The sequence below is a fragment of the Schistocerca piceifrons genome, chromosome 8 (genome assembly GCF_021461385.2).
Source record: "Schistocerca piceifrons isolate TAMUIC-IGC-003096 chromosome 8, iqSchPice1.1, whole genome shotgun sequence".
NCBI lineage: Eukaryota > Metazoa > Arthropoda > Insecta > Orthoptera > Acrididae > Schistocerca > Schistocerca piceifrons.
The window spans coordinates 425,910,367-425,930,844 of record NC_060145.1 but is presented as its reverse complement, the minus strand read 5'-3'; the positions used below and the strand labels follow the sequence as shown (position 1 = coordinate 425,930,844).

General features: G+C 41.5%; 1 protein-coding gene across 1 annotated transcript in view; it reads right to left on the bottom strand.

The window, feature by feature from the left end:
• Window positions 1-20,478, bottom strand: part of LOC124711227 (phosphatidylinositol 4-kinase alpha) — a 205,358-nt gene that overhangs the window by 59,109 nt on the left and 125,771 nt on the right. The window contains 3 exon segments of the mRNA XM_047241186.1: window positions 2,326-2,454; window positions 11,927-12,084; window positions 20,180-20,420. Coding sequence (XP_047097142.1) covers window positions 2,326-2,454; window positions 11,927-12,084; window positions 20,180-20,420 — 528 coding nt within the window.

Here is a 20,478-nt window from a genome sequence, read left to right as displayed (position 1 = left end):
TCTAAGTTTCACCTCATCACCGACCACAAGCCGCTGGTCTCTCTGTTCAGCCCCTCAGCATCGCTTCCGGATAAGGCAGCTCACTGCCTGCAACGTTGGGCCTTATACTTGTCTCGTTTTCACTATGAGATCCACTATCGCCCCACGGCCCAGCACGCCAACGCTGACGCGTTGTCGCGTTTGCCGATGGGCCCCCACCCGGTTTTTGATCGAGATGAACTACTCTGTTTCCACATTGATGAGGAAGAACATTGTGCGGTCGAGGGTTTTCCACTTACAGGTTCGCAGGTTGCGTCGGCTACTGCACGGGACCCGGTCCTGCGTCAGGTGATCGGTTTTGTTCAATGGGGTTGGCCGGACAGGACCAAGGGCCGGGCATCGGATCCCCTTCGCAACTACCATGCCTTGCGCCTTCGTCTGTCTGTTCGTGAGGGTGTTGTTCTTCTGGCCACAGATGGCGCATCTCCACGGGTCGGGTTGCCAGCCTCTCTTCGCAAAGATGTTCTCAAACTATTGCATGAAGGCCATTGGGGGATTTCTCGGACTAAGTCCCTGGCCCGCAGGCACGTTTATTGGCCCGGTATTGATTCGGACATCGCCCACATGGTCGCTGCGTGTGGTCAGTGTGCTCAACAACTGGCTGCCCCCCGTACAATGCCCTCTCTGTGATCCGATCCGGCGCAGCCGTGGGAACGGGTGCACGCTGACTTTGCTGGCCCCTTCCTCGGCACTTATTGGCTACTGTTGATTGACGCCTTCTCGAAGTTTCCGTTTGTTGTTCGATGTCCGTCGCCCACCACTGCGGCGACGACGCTGGCTTTGTCCAAAATCTTTGCACTAGGTCTTCCATCCATGATTGTCACGGACAATGGCCCTCAGTTCTCTTCGCAGGCCTTCCGTGATTTTTGTACTGGACAAGGGATTCATCATGTTACAGCACCGCCCTTCCATCCGCAATCGAATGGAGAGGTCGAGCGCCTTGTCCGCACTTTCAAAAGCCAGATGAAAAAATTCCTTAGTGATTTTTCCACAGATGACGCTCTGTTGCAATTTCTGAGTCCTTATCGCTTCACACTTCTGGGTGATCACAGCCCTGCTGAACTCCTGCATGGCCACCAACGGCGCACTCTACTGCACCTGCTTCACCCTGTCAGGCCTTGTACTGTGTCCCCTCGTGCGGGAAAATAGTCGGTGGGCGCCGACGTGTGGGCACAAGGGTATGGATCTCGCCCTAAATGGATTCCAGGGGTGGTCCAGGCTCTTCGCGGCCGCCAGCTTTGTGAAATACGTACGGACGATGGCATGGTTGTTCGCCATTACGACCAGATGCGCCCACGAGTGGTGGCCACGCCGGTGCCACCGCCCCTTCTTTCGCCTCCACCAGCCCGAGCAGCCAGTCCTGTCGCTGCTGCTGATCTTCCACGCGTGTTGCTGCAGCCGACGTCGCTCCCACTTCCGAGTATGCAGGAACCGGTCCCAGTCGCGGCGCCGCCTTCTCCGGGACCCATCTCGCTGGAGCACACCCCCAGGTCCACGACACCTATGGATGCTGCTCCGAAGTTTTCACCCATCATCTCGTCCAGGAGGCACGTTCCACGCACAAGCTTCTGTCCTGGACATTTTCGACCATACTCTCGTGTTTCTCCGTGGGATCTTCTCGGGGCCTCCCAAGAGGCCATGGACGTCTCCGCACTGTCCGTGTCTCCAAGGAAGTGAGTGTTTTTTTTTTTTTCAAAGGGGGGAAAAGTGTTGTGACAGTGCCACGAGATTTAAAAGTGCCGCTACGTCAGTACGCAAACACGGCGATAGAGGCGCTCCGCAGCTCGGATGAGCGCGGGAGCGCCACCTGGCTATGAACGGCACCGGCCGCATGTCACGGCATGGCAGTCAAATGACAGATACGGAGTTAATAGCATGTAACCCGCTATTGTTTCTACTTTTGTATATCCACGCACTTTATTAGTGATTAAAGGTTATAACACTTTTTGGCGACGAGGTTGGATATTTTTTTTCCTGCGTTGTGGCATTGTGTGTTCGTGTCGGGGAAGACATGGAACAGCTTATGCAAGTATTGTGGAAGAGTGCAACAATTTTTTTAACAGAATACAAGCACATACTTGTAAAAAACATAGCTCTTAGTTTAAACGAATGTATTCCACAATTCCCAGAGTTGCTCATGTATGCCTCAATGAAATATCTTTTAGTAATGAATAGCTTTTAGTAATTGGCTTTAATTAATACCATTTTGAGGTATTTATAAAAACAGGGAAGGAAATAAAAAAAGTATGAAATATACCTCATAACACTGAAATTTTCTTTACCTACCTGTACCCAAACGTCATGTGGCCTCACAAAAGGTGGACAAGGCTCAAGTTTACAACCTTCATAGGCTGCTAGGGGGCTTACTTCATCCACATCCTCTGAGAACAGCCCCAATTTCTTGTCAACAGAACACTGCAAACAGATAATAATTGAACAGCTGGATACCCAGTGTGCTAGTAATTATTATCAGACATTTTAGACTGCCACCAAATTTCATGAGATATAGCAGCAGTACAGAGTTCAGGTGACATACAATAACGACATTAGTCTGATAATAATATATTCCGTAAGTAATATTTACAATAAAAATGGTTTGGCACGCATCATTTGAAAAACAGACACATATGCTAAATATATTTATGTCTGAATACTGTCAATTTCCCAGTGTGACTACTTCCTTCTGCTTTATTACTTTCAGACTGGAACTGACTGCTGAGAACAAATTTTAATCTTCTGCAATAAGTTCCTTTCGTACGAGATATGAGTTATTTTAAAACATTATCTGTAGGATATCGATGAATCAAAATATGTATGGCTCGTAAACTTACCTTGCTTTTATGTCTCTAAAGTTTGCATGTATTCTCATGGCACAAGTAGTTGTTCCTAAACATTTCTGTACGTGATTTATAATATACACATATCAAAAAAAGTTTTGCAGCACATCGGTTCAGAGAGTTCTGGAATCTGTACAGAAAATTGGAATTGAGATCAACACATACATCATTCCCACCTTTTTACTGCTCATGAAAACCACACGTTGCATGTTGTACCACCTTACAGCAAGACCTTCAGAGGTTGATCCAGACTGCTGTACACACCAGTACCTCTAATACCCAGTAGTACATCCTCTTGCACTGATGCATGCCTGTATTTGTCATGGCATACTATCCACAAGTTAATCAAGAAATTGCCCCACTCCTCAACGGCAATTCGGTGTAGATCCATCAAGAATGGTTGGTGGGTCACGTTGACCATATCTATCTGAGGCATGGGCCCACATCTGTACCGTGCTGTATGGTGTCATGGTTGCAAAGGTGGACCTCACCATGGACATCAGGAGTGAAGTTGAAAAGCATTATTCAACATGGTGGTGTTGCTGTCAGGGTTCCTCCGAGCCATAATCCATAGGTAGTGGTCATCCACTGCAGTAGTAACCCTTGGGTGGCCTGAGTGAGGCATGTGATCGACAGTTCCTGTCTCTCTGTACTTCCTCCATGTCTGAACAACATCGCTTTGGTTCACTCTGAGACACCTGGACACTTTCCTTGTTGAGAGCCTTTCCTCACACAATGTAACAATGTGGATGTGATCGAACTGCGGTATTGACCGTCTCGGCGTGGTTGAACTACAGACAACATGAGCCGTGTACTTCCTTCCTGGTGGAATAACTGGAACTGATCAGCTGTTGGACCCTCTCCGTCTAATAAGTGCTGCTCGTGCTTGGTTGTTTACGTCTTTGGGCAGTTTTAGTGACATCCCTGAACAGTCAAAGGGACTGTGTCTGTGATACAATATCCACGGTCAACATCTGTCTTAGAGTTCTGGGAACTGGGGGTGACACAAAATGTTTTTGATGTGTGTATTTACAGTTTAATTTTTCATTAACACCGCAGGCAATTTAAAACTTGCTGCCTTTTTTTTCAGTGTTTCTCAATGGTACTGGATTTTTTACACAATTAAACGAGATAAGTCATATTTTATTTTAAAATGATTAAAGCAAGTACATTTGTGTGACATTAGATGATAACTTTTAGAAAAACGTAATTTACTATTTTCACTTGTTAATATTCACTATTAAAATCAATTAATATTGTAAAAATATTAACTACAATAACATAATGAGAACACAGTATCAAATTAAGGGACAAATATTAGAACAATTTTCATAGTAATAAATATTCATTGTAGACAGTAAAAAGTCATAGGATGTTGCAAGGAGAGAAGGAAAACATGGGTACCAGCAATGATTATCAAAAAACTGAAGAAGTGCATCTATACGTTGAGGAAGAATAATACACATGAAGACAGTGGTGGAAAAGCTAAAGGGAAGAGAATCATTCTGCAGTTAAGATGTAGAATTTCGGGGAAACATCTGGACTGGTAGTGACACTTTTGTATGGTGGAGAGATGACTGATGTTTGAAGTGAAATGCAGCTTGGGGCAGCATGATGCACTGTCCCCACTTTCAGTCAGTCTAAAGCTAGAAGGGGTCATCAGTGACAATGACTGCAACAGGGGAACGATGTAGAACTGAACAAACATAATAAACGGTGAGCCTTTAAAGGGACATAGTGTTGTGGAGCTAAGGCAAAGATAAATTCTAAGGAATAGTAGAGCACATAAAGTAACACACTGTGAAAACCTGTCTGGGAGATCAAAACAAGTAAAATGGAATACACGCTGATGTTCAACGCGGAGGTACCCAATATCTTGCTGCATGCAGATAGATGCAGATAGATTAGGCTTTAAATATGTTAGTAAGTACCTGTGAATACGGTTCACCATGTTTTATGAATAAGATCTCAAATTAAAGATTTAAAGAAAATAACAGGACAAGACAGATGTTCCTTCAGTAAGTGAAGTATGTTGAGAAACAAAGCCCCTCACACAGACTAAAGTTGAGGATCTGCTGCACCATCATTTAACCAACTGTACTTCGCAGCTGGAAAACATTGGCACCTAACAACACTGATTAAAATAAAGAGACATCCTTGAAGCATTAGAGATTATGTAAATTTTAGGACTTCTTACAGAGAGAGTGGAGACAGCACACTGATAGAGAAAATTATGGTATGATGGATAGTTATTGACTACAAATATCATCAGAAGTAAGCAGGGTGCTGGCTGGTAGCAGGGAACAAAAGACTTCAATCTGTAGATGCCTTATAGAAAACTGCAGATTCTGCTGCCCTCTGGAGAACATGTGAGTAAAGAACTGTAACTGTAATGGATGCTGTGAATAAATGTGTGAGCTGAAGTTACTATGTTGAATTTCTTTAAATACTTGTGATTAACAACATTTTGGTGCCAAACCAAGAAACTATGAGGAGAGATAAATTGCTACTACACATTCAAGAGGATTATATGTTGACAGCAACTTAAATCACAAAATATCATCACACCATGCCACTTTCAGATCACACAGATAAATTATACGAGGAAGAGAGATAAAAGAATACAACATTTGTTGCTGCCATTAATGCCACAGGGGTATTTCAAGATTAATAAGGTAACTACTGATATTACTGTATGTTGGAAGAAGTTATAATGAGAGCCAATGAGTCAGTTTAGGCCTTCAGAATGTAATTTTCAAGTTAAATTTCACATTGTGGCTAGGTGGCAAGAGTGCTGTGAATTTCCATGTAATATGGATTACGGACCATTTACTCACCTCAAAGAATTAATAAACTGTTTCCGTAGTGTGACTTCATAAATAAATTAAAAAATATCAATAAATATAGAACTGTATACACTTAGGAGCACTGTATAGTTCGGTTTCAAGCACACGGTAGAATTCAATAACTGCCTATGTATCTGGCTGCAATGGCCAACCCTCTTCTCTCATTTTTCTGTTAGCCAAGAGAATTATTAAATAACAAAGGGGGTGATTGGAACTGCTCTTGCGTGGGCATCTCTGAGTGATTGTTTCTGTATATGGTTAATCTGCGCATGCATGTTGGTGATGGAGTAACACTGTGCAGTTAGCGTATTATTCACACAGCGCATAGGGGACTGCTAGCTTATTACTAGACTGCCAAACAACAGTGAACATTCCTAAGGGTTGTTAATGGTGAATACTGCACAGCCACACTATCTGTTGGCAATAGTGAAAACCCTAGGGGGTACTATAGTGAATACTGCAAAACAGCGTCATCTCTTAACAATATTCTGACAGGGATGACTAGTGCTACAGACACACTCACGTGGCAGTAAGAAAAAATTATGCATAATGAAAGATATCACTATGGTTCTCCACAAACTACAATGCAAGAGGAGAACTCTACGCTCAAGAGCTACATGTTCTGTGATCCACATAAATGGGTTCAATGTTTCTACGCCAGCAGAGGAATTGGACATGTCAGGACTGCTTGTAGAAAACCCTAGAAGAGCTGATCTCACTCAATGACTCAATACAGGATTTATTGGACAACACAGTACACAAGGTCAACACAGAAGATTGTGAAGACTACACTAACAAATGCAAACACACTATCAAAAAGGTGAAAGAGGTTTTAGGAGGAGCACATTGAGGAGAAGGAAATATAGCTGATATGCATTTTCAAACATCAGTAGCTCACCAACATGCCTATGTAGACATGAAGTTTCCTACCATCACACTGGATCCTTTCTCTGGTGACACAGAAGAATGATCTTGATCCTGGGAGCAGTTCAGAGCTTCCACAGATGACAATCTAAAAGTGTCGGTTATGAAAAAGCACATATTCCCACATCGATTTTGGTTGATGGGATTGCTGTTAGAGCTGACACATGAACAGACGAAGCAAACTTTGAAATCCAACAATGGGGATAAGAATAGGATTATCCAAAAGTACCCCGACTTCTTCGAGAACCTTAATGCTTCAATTTCAGGTGTCCACAGACTCACAACGCCACCTACACTGAGTGCCACAAGCAGATCTAGGCACTATGAGCGCAAGGAGAGGATGTGGATTCTTACTGGAGAGTGTTTACCTCCAAACACCTCCATGCATTCCCAGAAAAAAAAATTGCAGAAACTGGCTTATTTATGCACAATGGTGAAAGCTCCTAGGAGGGAATCTTACACATCCTATGGGGTTTCTAAATGAAGAGGGGGAGTGAGCCATCACCACACACAAGATAAAAGTGGATTATATAACACAAGAGAATTACGTACCATCAGCATCTGCCTTTCACGCAAAGGTGAACACAAAGGGTGACAAGAAGATGAAACAATGCAATCCAGGACCTTTCTGTACATACTGCGCAGAAAGGGAGCACTGGGATGAAGACTGTCCCAAGGTTGCAAGCTTATAGGCTAGAATACGTACCACAAAGATAACAAACCACTACTTCCTGTGACTTAAGATGTGATCAGTCCTTTAAACTGGGAACGGCATCTTGTGCAAAATGTAAGAGCGAGCACCACATTTCTGTCTGTAATAGTCACCTCACAACAGTGAACAAGACTGAAATGATGACAACTTCACATTCTCTCAAACTTTTTGCGTCAGTATCAGTGGACCAACTGGCAAGAGAAAACTGGTATGTACCATCCTACACAATGGGAGTCAATCAAGTTTCACGCAACATTCAATGACTGAATCTCTTGAATTCACTGTACCTGGAACCTCAACTTTGGGGATAACAACATTCTACACTTCATCTCTCTCAAAGAGTAAGGTCCATTTTAATATGATGGGATACTCTATCCACATCCACATTACAATTACTGTTATTGGAAGCAGCAATAAGTTCTCACATCAGCCACCAGTACCACAAACATAGGAGATATGGACTTGCAGAATGGAACACGGCTGGCATATTTGATGGGAGACACAGAAGATCTATCTACTGAAGTCCAGAAAGGAGCTAGTTAATACTGGAAAATTGCGGTCTTGGAACAACCAATTGAAGTATCACCTTCATTAGTTCTTCTTCCCACAATTTTCAAATATGTTCTTAGTGGAAACAGGACTGGTACTGCAGTTAACAAAGCAACTGTCAACTACAATCAGGGTAGCTGCAGTGAGATTTCTGATGAGTCAGTGGACTGTTTTTGGTACTTGGAGACAACTGGAAAAACACAGCATCAAATGCAAGCATTGACACCCATGCTCCTACCCTGCATCACAAGACTTCCTAGTGTCATACTGAATGGAGAATGACAGCAGAGTTGTATACCATGGAAGAAGGATACCCTTCTCTCTAGCAATCACACCACTGTTGAAACAAATATTCTCTCCTTACAAAACAAAATGCAAAGGAATGAAGAAGTGAAGCTCATTTATCATGAGACCACGTCAAACTACATTCGAGAGATCAGATAAAAATTGCTTGAGGACCATACGGTTGAGAATGGATTTTACCTACCAGACTACGTAGTGAAGAAATGCAGCAATGGAAACATTAAATACAGGATTTTGTTCAATGCATCTCACATGAACCAGACTCTGCATCCCTGGATGATACCCTCGAAACAGGAGCAAATTTACTGCAAAACTTACTCACAACCTCGCAATGATTCCACAAACTTCTTCTGACAGGACTATTGTTTGATGTGGATCAAGCCTTCTTATAGTTCACCTTGAATGAACAGGACAGAGATCTCACACGAGAATGGTGCCTATGCTATTATGGATGATGTCGTATTTACTGTTTCAAATGTTTGCCATTTGGACATTTGATAAGCCCATTTCTTTTGTCAGCAGCCATAAGGAAACTAGTAGTACTAAATAATGACAAATATCCCTGATTATCAGCATTCACTGACAATTCTGTATTCATGGATGACTTTATAGATTGTATGTGAGACAGTGACAGCTCTGCAACTGTTTATCATTAACTGACTGCATTCTTCCTGCAGATAAGCCTTCCACTTTCGAAATGAGTGACTAATTTGAAAGAACTGATAGCAATATGGCATGCCAAAGGCCTTGAAACCAATCTCGCAATGCACGTTTTGGGATCAATTAGAATACTGAAGGTGAGTATCTCCACTGACTAGTGAAGGACAGTTGAAGACCAGGCTGACAAACTGGCAATCAAGAGAAACATTATTCAAGCAGCTGCTCAGTTTTATGACCCCCTTGGTCTGTTGACTACAGTACTACTTTGTGCCCACCATGGAATCACCTGAATGTGCATACCACCACAGGCAGCTTGGTGAGGAAGCTGGCGGGAAGGCATGATAGAAACCATCATCAAGCATTGTGGGAGGAAGATGCCCAGCTGCTCTCAGATGAATGAAGATAGCCTAAACACCTTTTTGACAGCAATAGCTACCACAGTACATTCAGAACCCATAACTCAAAGAGACATTGATACACCATTGATGCCAGCCCACTTTGTAAATGCTGGAAAACTAGTAACCATTCCATGTGGGCCACAACCAGTAACTAGGAGATACCTCAGCAATGAGTTCTGACAAAGACGAAAGGTAAACAACGATATTAAGCATAGGTGGAAAAATGAATATCTCCTGCTGCTCAGAAGCTACCATGAGGTGAACGGATATCCCTCAAGAAAAAAAACCAAGAATCGAGTAAGTTGTTCTGCTTCAAGAGGATATCAAACCATGGCATTTGTAGAAGAGAGCAGTGGCGGAAGAAGTGTGGCATGGCAGAGAAAATAAAACAAGTTGCATCATTCTCTGCCAGCCATGTGGTACAAAGGTTTGTCAATTGAAACTTCCTGGCAGATTAAAACTGTGTGCACTGACCGAGACTCGAACTCGGGACCTTTGCCTTTCGCGGGTTAGTGCTCTACCATCTGAGCTACCGAAGCACGACTAAAGCCCGGTCCTCACAGCTTTACTTCTGCTAGTATCTCGTCTCCTACCTTCCAAACTTTACAGAAGCTCTCCTGCGAAGTGTGCTTACCGTGCCCTTTACACTTTCCTGTACATACCCTAGTACTGTGTACTGAGAAATTTACTGTATGCATGAGAGGTCTTCTAAAAACTGTATACACTATTCTGCATTTCTATCTGATATTAGGTACCAAACATTGATGCCTGTATACATTTGCTTTGAATGATTGCCTTTGAAGAGCACATTTTGGAACACCCCCAAGAGGAACTGGCCCCCAGCACTTGCCTAGTGGTGCAAGTGTTGTGTGCATCTCATGCTAATGTGTGAGGAGTTATCTAGCAACAAAACCTACATCCATACCATCTCCACAGGAAGTTGAGGCAATAGTAGTGGAGAACCACTTAAAAGAAGTACCATTTCTGCAATGGTATTTCCAGCCACAACTCCAGGCTTTGGTGATATTTACCAATGAATGAATGTATACCTGAGAGAGCACTGTGAACTTTGACAACTGTAATGTTTTGCTAACAAAAACCTGTGTGCCTAAGTGGTTAAAAATTACCAATAAAGGTCCAGTGTGAACATATACACTGGGATAATGTGATTAGATCAGTCTATGTATTTAATGGCAATTATAATAACAAGACCAATCTACCTCATGTGTCTCAGAGGTATTCTTCCTACCTTATTTGAAGCTATGTCACCAGGGGTTTATCATATAATTTGATTTGATGCAAGTGTGCAGTATAATCCAGACACATCATTTCCAAATCAATGAATTCGTAGAGGATGACCTGTTCCACAGCTACCACTGTCATCAGATTTTATGGATTTTGCACATTAGCGTGTGATATTATTAAAAATGATTTATGCAACCTCTGTAACATCTGAAGAGAATCTGATCACATGAATCCACACTACGTATGAAACACTATGTGACCAGCCATGTGTACTTCAGCCTGTGTGGCAGTCTTTCAACTGCCAATGTACAGTATGCAACGAAGTTATGTAATGTACTGCATGGTGTGGTATTCTTGTTGAGTTTCTTAAAGAGAGTGTAACATCAATCCATACATACATGAACTATTTTTCAACTTCGATACCCCATTATGCCGAAAACACGAGTTTTCTGACATTGGTTCTGTCTTGAAAGATGTTCAGTTTGTCATCATATACAACCTACTAAGTGCTGTCGTTGCTCTTTTATCCATCCTGTACAAACCAGATATTCAACAGTACACAGCTTGTTGTGGACAATACAGATATGACATATTTATTATGGAGTCATTAATAGCAATTTATATAATTAATGAATGGAGGAATATGCTCTTCATACGTGAACCCCACTTCAGTTCGCAGAATATCTCATTTCACATTTATCTAAAGGGATAAAGGTAGATGATGCAATCACAGGAATCATACGGAAAGAGGCTAGTTTAGTAGCAGTGGCGGTGGCGACAAAGATGAAACAAAAACAGACAAAAAGTGTTGCATTTCATCTTCACTACAGGTGGCTCCCTCTCCACTGGGTCTCAGTCACTTGCTAATATTTTACTACCTTCCCAACTAATTTGTCTTTCCTTGCTGTCAGTACTTGGAATTTCACCTTCTGAAGGTAAATTATGGAGTAAAAATATATGGAACATGGGGATTTTTTTCTGGTCGTTCAAATGGCACAAGGCCATGTAGTTTGCACTACTCTCCACAGAAACTGAAACCACTGAGGCCTGCTATATGTAGAGCACTCCTCAACAAGTTTTTACCCTGTAATTTCTTGTTCTACCTACAAGAGTAATATCGCTGAAGTTGTCTCATATGGAAAGTGCCCCCCCCCCCCCCCCAACAAAAATGTATTTTCATTTTTTCATTACTATTAAGCTGACAGGAATTTTGGAGTCAAATACCCTTCATTTGACTCATTTTCTTGTCGCATCAAAATTAAGACAATTCTTGCAGATAACAGTGTTAAGTGGTAAGTGGTGAATATAACAGAAAAGGCTGGTGCGTGCGTGTATTCCATCATTTGGATCAGTAATAACAGTTGCCATTCTTCCTTTGCTCCTCTGGAGCTAACATTAAGTGCTTTATCGTACCTGCCATGCTGCCAACATTTCCTGCAGAAATCGAAGTTCTAAATCCGGTCTTGCAGTCATTAACCACTGCCAGCAATCAACAGCTGTCATCATTGCTTTTTCTGTAAACAACTCCACCTGTGACCACGCCACAACATGCAACAATTTTCGATACACACCTGTAAGTAAAGGAAGAAAATTTGTAGCAAAGATGGCAGCTTGATATTTTGCAGTGTAACATTTTAACTTACAATTCCAGGTCTCACAATTTCATCAACAGTAAATGTACATCAGCAAATTAATATTCCAAAAGGTGTTCATTCATCAGAAACAATATCTCATGAAACCAGTATTAAACATATTTCAAAGAGTTGCTGTGGAGGTACAAAAAACATATTTTAAGAACAATTTGAGTTGTCATACATACTCATATTTCAAAAACCAATGGTTTCTTCTGACAGTAATGACAGCATAATCATCACTACCAGTGCCACCATCAGCAATTTGACATCTACTCCCAGAGAAATGAATCTTCCAAACATTTCCATGCATTACAGGTTCCAGCTTTACACAGTAAAATTGCAACTGCATGTTTTCAGATGTTATCCACCCATCTTCTATTAGGTCATCATCTTTATAATTTGCTATCTCTTGGCATCTAGCAAAGAAATGTCTTGGTCAACCAACCATCCATTCCCCTGGATACATTCCTCATGATCCATTTGTTTGTTTTCCTGCCTCTTGGAGTAATGCCCACCATACAGCTTTCAGTTCACTGATAAATCCCCTTCAGTTTATGAATGTTTTTTGTACTATCCATTCAATTAGTGTAGCTTCGTGACTTGGTAAATTCAGACTTCAAAATCAGTTATTCAGTATTCAATCCTCAGTCAGTCCTAGGATATTTCAGTCGTTTAGCACTCCTTTCGCCTCTGGCACTGATTTGTTAATGTGAAAAATGCCAAGCTGCATGATGATTCAGAGTCTACACTAAACTGTAGGTCCCCTTATAAATGGATGGGTAAGTCAGTTTAAAGGCCACACTATTTCCAAAAGGATCATGTGAGTAAATCACTGTGGTAAAGAAAAAGAACATTGATGACACATTGGATGCCATTTGAATTTGGTACCCATCTTCTTGCATAATTACCGAAACCAGGGATCAAATTAGGCCTATCTTCCACATACCTCCTCCTCCCATCGATTGAGGCACATTGTTTTTGAAATGGTGCGCTGACCTTACAGATAATGTTGAATCAATATTTATGTCAAGTAACTCTTATTAATGATGGTCTGACCAACTGCACCATTTAATACCCAATCACCAACAAACATTATCTACAGAATTATGCAGAGAATTGCATTGTCAGATAAGATGTAGAAAGAGGCAAAGTAGTGGGAGAGTTGTAGCTAGCATGTATTATTACTAGTAGTGGAAACATGCTAGCTTCCTTGAAATGTAAAGCATGTACAAGGTTTTGTTGACTCAGTAGGATAGGTCTGCTTTGCCAGGAAATCCCCATAAGAATTCATATGACTACTGGACTGATCCTAGCCTTCACTGACTTACATTTCTGGATCAGATACATATACAAAGTTATTTCAGCATTTAATCACAATGCCCCCCCCCTCCCTCCCCATGAACAAGCTGTTGGTGGGGCAGCTTGCTTGCCTTAGCAATACAGATCACAATATCGTAGGTGCAATCACACCAGAGGGGTATCTATTAAATACGCCAGGCAAATGTATGGTTCCTGTAGAGAAGCTGCAGCCTTTTCAGTAGTTGTATGGGCAAAAGTCTGGATCATTCATTGATCTGGCCTTGTAACATCAACCAAAATCATCTTGCTGTACTGGTAGGGCAAATGGTTGAAAGCTAGGGGAAACTATAGTCATAGTGTTTTTCAAGGGTATGCAGCTCCATTGTATGATTAAATGATGACGGCATCATCTTTGGTAAAATATTTTGGAGGTAAAATAGTCCCCCATTCAGATCTCCAGGGAGGATTACTCAAGAGGATGTCGTCATCAGGAAAAACAAAACAGGTGTTCTACAAATCGAAGTGTATAATGTCAGATCCCTTAATTGGGCAGCTAGGTTAGAAAATTTAAAAAGCTAAATAGATAGGTTCAAGTACGATATACTGGGATTTAGTGAAGTTTGGTGGCAGCACGAACAGCACTTCTGGTCAGGTGAAGTCAGGGTTATAAATACAAAATCAAAGAGAGATAATGCAGTTGTAGGATTAATAATGAATATTAGAACAGGGATGCTAGTAAAAAAGTATGAATAGCATAGTGAACGTATCATTGTAGCCGAGATAGACATGAAGCATGCACTCACCACAGTAGTACATGTTTATATGCCAACTAGCACTGCAGATGATGAAGAGACTGAAAAAATGTATAATGAGATTAAAGAAATTATTCAGATAGTTAAGGGAGACAAAAACTTAATTGTGATGGAGGACTGGAATTCGATAGTACAAAAAGGAAGACAAGGAAAAATTATAGATGAATATGGACTGGGGGAAAGAAATGAAAGAGGAAGCCGCCTAGTAGAGTTTTGCACAGAGCACAATTTAATCATTGCTACCACATGGTTTAAGAAACATGACAGAAGGCTTTATACATGGAAGCAAACTGGAGACATCGGAAGGTTTCAGATTGAGTATATAACGGTAAGACAGAGATTTTGAAACCAGATTTCAAATTGTAAGACATTTACAGGGGCAAATGTGGACTTTTACCACAATTAATTGGTTTTATGCTGTAAATTAAAACTAAAAAAATGGCAAAAAGGTAGGAAATTATGGAGATGGGACTTGGACAAGTTGAAACAACCAGAGATGGTTGCAAGTTTCAGAGGGAGTCCTGGGCAGTGACTTGCTGGAGCAGGGGAAAGGGATGCAGTAGAAGACAAATTGGTAGCTTTAAGAGATGAAATACTGAAGGCAGCAGAGATTCAAATACATAAAAAGAAAGGACCCAATAGAAATCCTTAAATAACACAGGAGATATTGAATTTAACTGATGAAATGAGAAAATATAAAAATGTAGTAAATGAAGCAGCAAAAGGGACCACAAACATCTAAAACAAGAGTGACAGGAAGTGCAAAATGGCTAAGCAGAAATTGGCTAGGGGACCAATGTACGTATATAGAAGCATATTTCACAAGAGGAAGGATAGAAGCTGCCTACAGGAGAGTTAAAGAGGCCTTTCGAGAAAAAGAGAAGCAGAAGTATGAATATCAAGAGCTCAAACGGAAAATCAATCCTAAGCAAAAAAGAGAAAGCTGAAAGTTGGAAGGAGTATATAGAGGGTCTATACAAGGGAGATTAACTTGAAGGCAATATTATAGAAATGGAAGGGGATGTAGATGAAGAAGAGATGGGAGACATGATACTTGACAGAGCACTGAAAGATCTAAGTTGAAATAAGGACTTGGGAGTAGATGACATTCCATCAGACCTACTGATAGCCCTGGGAGAGCCAGCCATGAAAAAAGTCTTCCATCTGGTTTGCAAGATATATGAGTCAGGCGAAATACCCTCAGAGTTCAAGAAGAATGTAGTGATTCCAATTCCAAAGAAAGTAGGTGCTGACAGGTGTGGATATTACTGAGCTATTAGCCTAATAGGTCATGGCTGGAAAATAATAACATGAATCCTTTACAAAAGAATGGAAAAACTGGTAGAAGCCGACCTCAGGGAAGATCAGTTTGGATTCTGGAGAAATGTGGGCATATGCATGGTAATACTGACCTTATGACTTACATTAGAAGATAGGTTAAGGAAGGGCAAACCTATGTTTGTAGCATTTGTAGACTTAGAAAAGCTTTTGACAATGTTGACTGGAATACTCTCTTTGAAATTTTGAAGGTACTAGGAGTAAGACAGAAGCAACAAAAGGCCATTTTCCAACTTGTACAGATACCAGATGGCAGTTAAAAGAAAGTTCAGGAAGAATAAATAAAAACTTCGAGGTTTGGCGATGATACTGAAAGTATGTCACAGACAGAAAAGGACTTGGAAGAGCTATCAACTGGAATGGACAGTGTCTTGAAAGGTGAATATACAAGGAACATTGATAAAAGCAAAACAAGAATGTAGTCAAACCAGATGATGCAGAGGGAATTATATTAGGAAACGAGATACTAAAAGTAGTAGATGAGTTTTGTTGTTTGAGGAGTAAAATAACTGATGATTGATGAAGTAGAGAGGATACAAAATGTATACTAGCAATGGCAAGAAAAGCATTTCTGAAGGGAAAAAAATCTGTTAACGTAGAATACAGATTTATGTACCATGAAGTCTTTTCTGAAAGTATTTGTATGTAGTGTAGCCATTTATGGCAGTGAAACATGGATGATAAACGGTTTAGACAAGAAGAGAATAGAAGCCTTTGAAGTGTGGTGCTACAGAAGAATGCTGAAGATTAGATGGGTAGATCACATGACTAATGAGGAAATACTGTATAGAATTGGGAATGAAGGAAATTTGTGGCACAACCTGACTTGGAGGAGAGTCAGTTGATAGGACACACTCTGGACCATCAAAGGATCACCAGCTCAGTATTGGAGGTTTGTGCGTGTGCGTGTGTGTGTGTGTGTGTGTGTGTGTGTGTGTGTTGTGTAGTAAAAATCATAGAGGGAGACCAAGAGATGAACAAGAGATGAATACAGTAATTGGATTCAGGAGGATATAAGTTGCAGCAGTTATTCAGAGATGTAGTGGCTTGCACAAGATAGAGCAGCATGGAGAGCTGCATCAAACCAATCTTCAGAATGAAGACAACAACAACAAAAACAACAACAACAACAACAACAATCACAATTAAGAAATATAATGGCTTCCAAGATCTTGAAATTAACTTTATTTAGGTGCAAACTAAATTCTATGGGTATTCACAAAAAGTGAAAAACATACACGACAAATTCATCATAGCATTGTATGATTGTACTTGCAAGAAAAAGGTGTTTGCAGTTTTTCTTAAAGCCTTTAGTAACTATCACTTAACCTCTAAAATTTCTGTCATGCACTCAGTTTCTACTATACAACTTTACTCCAGATATACTATAGATAAACTTACTTCTCTTCCTCCATTGGCCAAATCTTTCTCACTGTTCAATAAGAGCAAAAATAATCTGATTTGTGGTATCTCATTTCAGAATTGTGTCTTATTATTTATAACAGTTTGGCTCTGTTACATAATTTCACAACTGTTGTAAAATTAAACTCTTGGCTTCTTCTACTGATACTACCTCTTCACATTAACATGCAAGATGAACTGGCCATCTGTATTTCCTTTCTGATGACTAACACAAACTGCCATTAATTTGATATCTGGTGCATCCAAACTAACATTACCTCTGTCACAATTCTACACTCAGGTGATAAAAGTAATGGGGCACCTCCTAATATCATGTCCAACCTCCCTTTGGCTGGAGTAGTGCACTAACTCGACATAACATGTCCTCAAAAAGTTGCTGGAAGTCAACTGCAGAAATATTGAGCCATGCTGCCTCTATTGCTGTCCATGATTGCAAAAGTGTTGCCAGTACAGGCTTTGTTAATGAACAGACCACTCGATTATACAGGGGGGTCAGAAATTCCCATTACAGACTTCTAGGACATGTGGAGGGTAGTGAGTACAGAACATTTTGAATAGGAACCCATGTCCAGAACTGTATCGTTTCCATTCTATGACATATTCAATTCAGATGTGTACCTCGTCAAAGTCTGCTTAGGGAAAGAGAAACATCTCAGAGTTCCTTGTCCTGGTATGCAACAGGGTAGACACGATGACGTGTACTACATCAAACGATCCCCAGATGCCACTTATTGTACACTTTGCTGTGAGACTGAGTCAATACCTGTGCATCACCAATAGAGGAAACATGGTGCAGTACATGTTTGCAGAATACACAGACATGCTAGTCAGCAGTATCACGAACGTTTTCCACACCGTCACACTACATCGCACAAACTGTTTGCCCAAGTTACACAACGGCTACGAGAAACGGGCACCTTCACCATGAGGAGGCAGGACTGTGGTGCCCCACGGCGACGCCGCACTCCCGAATTTGAAGAAGGTGTACTGCGTCGCATTGAAGACAGCCCGTCAACGAGTTCACAAAAAAATGCATGTGCAACGGCTGTTAGTCACAGTACTGTCTTGGACGTCCTGCATGAGCAACAATTATATCCGTATTACTTACAAAGGGTACACGCTATGGGTCCAGCAGACTTTCTACAACGCGTCAACTTCTGCACATGGTTCCTGCACTGTTGCATCGACACGCCCATTTCCATATCGAGTTCTCTTCACAGACGAATGTAGGTTCACAAGGAATTGTGTCCTGAATGCTCGAAATAGCCATGTCTGGGTGGGCAAAAACCCTCATGCCACGCATGTTCAGGGATTTCAAGACAGGTTTGTAATTGAGGTGTGGGCAGGTATTCTGGACATTATGTGATTGGACCATACCTCCTTCCATCCAAGCTCATGGGTCCCGCATACTTAGTCTTCCTACAACACGTAATGGACCCATTCTTGGAAGCTGTGCCATTGAATGTCCATCAGGAAATGTGATTTCAGCATGATGGAGCACCATCTCACTTTGCACTGGCTGTCCGGAGACATCTCAACAGACAGTATGGTGAAAGATTGATAGGCTGTGGTGGTCCAACCGCGTGGCCGGCATGATTGCGGGATTTAACCGCAATGGACTACTACTTGTGGGGTCGTATGAAGAGCCTAATTTACGAGACACCTGTAGAGACAGAGGAAGATCTGCTGGCATGAGTTCTGGCCACTGCACAAGACATTGAAGAGACACCAAGTGGGATGGAGAGAGTGTACCAGAACACGCTTCGGAGGTACAATGTGTGTAACAGCATTGGTGGTCGCCACATCAAGCTGTTGTTGTAATGTATCGGTATGTTGTGGCTGGTGCCGTAGATGCTGAGTTCTTGTTGTTGTCGACTAATGTAAACCATAAGGTGTAAGTTGTAATGCAAATGCGTAAGTAATAATGGAATGAGTCAGTATTCTTTTCAAATGGATTGCAACAATTGTACTGGGTCACACCTAAGTACATTTCTCATGTGGGTGTGGATGACAATACATTTTTGGACATGGGTTCATATTCAAAATGTTATGTACTCACTACCCTCTACATGTCCTAGAAGTTTGTAATGGGAATTTCCAAGCACCCTGTATACCAGAAATTTGTGATGGAATTCACGTTAGGTGAACTTTGTTGCCATATCATTTGTTTGAATTGTCTGTAATGTTTTTCAAACCAATGGTGAACAACAGTGGCCCAGTGCTGAGGTGCATTGCCATGGGAACATGAAGTCAATGAATGGCTGCAAATGGTCTCCAAGTAACCAAATGTAACCATTTCCAGTCAATCATCAGTTCAGGTGGAACCGAGGACACAGTCTGTTCCATGTAAACACAGCCCACACTATTATGGAGCCACAACCAGCTTGCACAGTGCCTTGTTGACAACTTGGGTTCATAGGTTCATGGCATCTGTGCCACACTCTAACACTACCATAAGTTCTTATAAACTGAAACTGGGACTCATCTGACCAGGCCACAGTTTTCTAGTCATCTAGGGTCCAACCGATAGGGTCACAAGACCATGAGGGATACTGCAGGTAATGTCATGCTGTTAACAAAGGCACTTGTGTTGGTTGTTTGCTGCCATAGCCTATTAATGCCAAATTTCACCACTCTCTTCTGGCAGATACATTTATCGTATGTCCCACATTAATTTCTGTGGTTATTTCAGACAGTGCTCCTTGTCTGTTAGCACTGACAACTCTCCGCAAATGCTGTTGCTCTCAGTCATCAAATGAAGGCCTTTGGCAACTGTGCTGTCCATGGTGAGAGGCAATACCTCAGACTTGGTATTCCCAGCACACCCTTGACACTGTGGATCTCGGAATATTGAATTCCCTAATGATTTCTGAAATGGAATGCCCCACCTGTCTAGGCCCAACTACCATTCTGCATTCAAAGTCTGTTAATTCTTACTGTGTGGCCGTAATCACGTTGGAAACCTTTTCGCAAGAATTACCTGAGTACAAACAACTGCTACTCCAATGCACTGCCCTTTTATACTTTGTGTACGCGATACTACTACCATCTGTATATGTACATATCGCTGCCCAATGACTTTTCTCACCTTAGTGTAAGTAGCCCATCCACACTGTTCTTTATTTCATTAAATGTGTGAATTTCAGTACATACAATAATACCTGGAGTAGAAATAAGAAGTGCTGTTGCTCTCCAAAGAGCACTATGATGAGCTTCACTGTCTTTTGCTTTACATGTATTCCAAACAGCTTCAATCAGCTGATCGGCTAAAGTTTCACGCGTTTCTCCACCCTGCAACATTCCTTCAACTTCTCCAGCAGAACGGCTGCGCAGCAACAATGATGACATAAACCTTGGTGAGTCACTGTTAACACAACCTGGCCGCTTATCAACAATACCTACCTGAAATGTAACATTACAATTACTTAAACACACATGGTTGCAAATAGCACTGTGGAAT